Source organism: Cebus imitator, unplaced genomic scaffold (assembly GCF_001604975.1).
Source record: "Cebus imitator isolate Cc_AM_T3 unplaced genomic scaffold, Cebus_imitator-1.0 Scaffold12, whole genome shotgun sequence".
In the NCBI taxonomy this organism is placed as follows: Eukaryota; Metazoa; Chordata; class Mammalia; order Primates; family Cebidae; genus Cebus; species Cebus imitator.
Genome location: NW_016107327.1, coordinates 11,508,715 through 11,512,254, shown reverse-complemented (window position 1 = coordinate 11,512,254; position 3,540 = coordinate 11,508,715). Strand labels below are relative to the sequence as shown.

The 3,540-nt window shown below is 42.1% G+C and overlaps 1 protein-coding gene across 2 annotated transcripts in view; it reads left to right on the top strand.

Annotated features, from left to right (window-relative positions):
* ENOSF1 (enolase superfamily member 1) overlaps positions 1–3,540 on the top strand; it is a 41,211-nt gene that overhangs the window by 15,026 nt on the left and 22,645 nt on the right. For both annotated transcript variants that reach the window (XM_017499090.2, XM_017499098.2), the window contains exon 3: positions 785–900. In XM_017499090.2, the coding sequence (XP_017354579.2) occupies positions 785–900 (116 nt within the window). The remainder of the gene's footprint in view (positions 1–784; positions 901–3,540) is intronic.

Here is a 3,540-nt window from a genome sequence, read left to right as displayed (position 1 = left end):
AAAAAAAAAAAAAAAAAAAAAATTAAAATGAGCTGGATGTGGTGTTGCTTGTAGGTCCTACCTACTCAGGAGGCTGAGACAAAAAGATTGCTTGAGGCTAGGCATTCAAGACTACAGTGAAGGACTGGGATCAGTGTCTCATGCCTATAATCCCAGCACTTTGGGTGGCCGAAGCAGGTGGATCACTTGAGCTCAGGAGTTCGAGACCAGCCTGAGAAGCATGGGGAAACCCCATCTCTACCAAAACTACAAGAAATTAGCTAGACATGATAATTAGCCAGGCATGGTGGCTCAAGCCTGTGGTCTTAGCTACTCGGGAGGCTGAGGTGAGAGGATCACTTGAGCCCAGGAGGCGAAGATTACAGTGAGCCAAGATCACACCACTGCACTCCAGGCTGGGTGACAGAGTGAGACCCTGTCTCAAAAAAATTATAATCATAATTAAAGGCACCAAAAATAAATAATTGATGGTAATGCTGACCCAAATTGAGGTTAACCTTCAAGTTACTTATAAAAAATGTAGTATATCATAAGAAAGTCAATAGTAAGAAGTTTAATGTTTGTAAAGACAGTGTTTTCATGTTGGCCAAGCTGATCTGGAACTCCTGACCTCAGGCGATTCACCTGCCTCGGCCTTCCAGAGTGCTGAGATTATAGGCGTGAGCCACCGTGCCTGGCCTAGATGTAATTTTTTCATAAAATGTTCATGTTTGTGATGTTTACATGCCTTAATTTCTTGACCTAATATACAAGCATAAACAAGAGTTCAATCCTTTTTAACTAGTTGTCTGTGCTGTGAATGCCCTTGCCCACCATGTGCTCAACAAGGACCTCAAGGACATTGTTGGTGACTTCAGAGGCTTCTATAGGCAGCTCACGAATGATGGGCAGCTCAGATGGGTAAGGGACCTATTTTGTAAAATGCTCATATAAATAATGTTACCAAGGTCTGAGATGTCCTTTGAGTGTAACAATGTGAAAATGGAGATGGGTTTGTTTACTTATTTATTTATTTATTTGAGATGGAATCTTACTCTATTGCCCAGGTTGGAGAGCAGTGGCACAATCTTGGCTCACTGCAACCTCCACCTCCTGGGTTCAAGCGATTCTCCTGCTTCAGTCTCCGAGTAGCTGAGACTACAGGCGTGCACTACCACACCTGGCTAATTTTTGTAATTTTAGTAGAGATGGGGTTTTGCCATGTTGGCCAGGCTGGTCTCAAACTCCTAACCTCAAGTGATCCACCCCCATTGGCCTCCCAAAGTGCTGGGATTACAAGCATGAGCCACCATGCCCAGCCTAGAGATGAGTTTATAATTTTAAAGTAGAACATTTTATTCAGCTAAATTTGGGCTTGAGTCATTTAGATTATCAGTATTTTGAGGTAAACAACTCATTTATGTAAGACAGATGATCTAAATGACTCAAGCCCGAATTTAGCTGAATAAAATGTTCTACTATGGAGGTGAGGTGCTGAGAGTTGGGTCCTGAGAGCTCTCTCTTCTCTAAGGACCTCATCTCCTGCTCCCTGATTGGAAAGTGGTCTAGAGGATAAAGTAATGAATAGGCAATCTTTTTATGGAGAAATAACATGAGTAGTATTAGAGATATAAGAGAAGGTCATTAAAGAGAAAACAGTGAGAAGAGCAAAGTTAAAAAGATGGAAGACCCACTGGGCGCGGTGGCTCATGCCTGTAATCCCAGCACTTTGGGAGGCCGAGGCAGCTGGATCACCTTGAGAGCAGCCTGACTATCATGGAGAAACCCCATCTCTACTAAAGATACAAAATTAGCTGGGTGTGGTGGTGCATGCCTGTAATCCCAGCTACTTGGGAGGCTGAGGCAGAAGAATTGCTTGAACCCAGGAGACAGAGGTTGTGGTGAGCCGAGATTGCGCCATTGTACCTGGGCAACAAGAGTGAAACTCTGTCTCAAAAAAAAAAGGGACGGCCGTCATACCTTTTAGGTTCATAGTTTGGTATTTGAACTAATGAACTATAAATTCAAGGCTTGAAAGAGAGAAGCTCTGGAGAAAGGATTCCAACACAGTAAGACGAATTTAGTACCCTGACCTTTACCTTTGTCCCGTGATACCGGGTTTTGTCTTTTCCTAACTTGGCTCAGTCTGCCATCCATGCACAGAGAAGGGCACAAGAGAATGTACTTTCTATAGTGCCTAGGATTTCATCTTTGACTTTATACAGAGAATATTAAACTTACCTTGAAAGATGTCACCTTGAGGCCGGGTGCGGTGGCTCACGCCTGTAATCCCAGCACTTTGGGAGGCTGAGGCAGGCAGTGAGGCCGGGAGTTCAAGAGCAGCCTGACGAACATGGTGAAACCCTGTCTCTTAAAAAAAAAAAGAAAAGAAAAGAAAGACGTCACCTTGAAGAAGTTCCCACTGGCTGAATTTGAGCATCAAAATAAATATAATAGCAATGGCTTATAACCCATTGAATAAAATCCATGAGTCCATTCAGATAATGAACAATTGGCTGGACGCAGTAGCTCATGCCTATAATCCCAGCACCTTGGGGCTGAAGCAGGAGGATCACATAAGGCCAGGAGTTCAAGACCAGCCTGGGCAATATAGTGAGACCCCCATCTGTACTTTTTAAAAATAAAAATAATAAAATAAACTTTTTAAAAGAGATAACAAGGTCAAGCCCACCACTACAGCTGATTAAAATCTAATAAATATGAAAGGAATAACATCAGAAAATCACCATAACTGTCATAGCTACAATTAATTGAGGCAAGAGTCATCAATAGATGCTCAAATTTTGAGACAATAACAACTTCCTTACTTGGAAAATGAAATGGTAACTTCCCAGTGGAGACACCAAGTGGACACTAAGTTACCTAAGTGGTAAAAGCTAACAACCCTAATAACCCTAATAATAAAACAAAATGACATCATCACTTGTGTAGTGTTTGTGCCAAAAAATGTATAACCTGAATCTAATCATGAAGGAACGCCAAATTGAGGGATGCTGTATGGATCAATTGGTCTATACTGTTTAAAATGCTGATAACATTTACAAAAGAAGAAGGAAAATTGCTCCAGGTAAGAAGAGACTACAGAGACATGACAACTAAATGCAGTATGTGATCCCAGATGGGATACGGATTAGGCTAAAATAAAATACATTATTGGAAAAAAAAAATGGTGATATTTAATTATAGATTAACCTTTAGATAACAGTATTCTGTCAGTGTTGTATTCCCTAAGTGTGAGTATTGTACTACGGCTATATTTTAGAAGTCCTTGTTTTCAGGAACTATATACTGATGTATTTAGGGTTAAAAGAGCTTTACTGGCCGGGCGCGGTGGCTCACGCCTATAATCCTAGCACTTTGGGAGGCCGAGGCGGGTGGATCAGAAGGTCAAGAGATCGAGACCATCCTGGTCAACATGGTGAAACCCTGTCTCTACCAAAAATACAAAACATTAGCTGGGCATGGTGGCGCATGCCTGTAATCCCAGCTGCTCAGGAGGTTGAGGCAGGAGAATTGCCTGAACCCAGGAGGTGGAGGTTG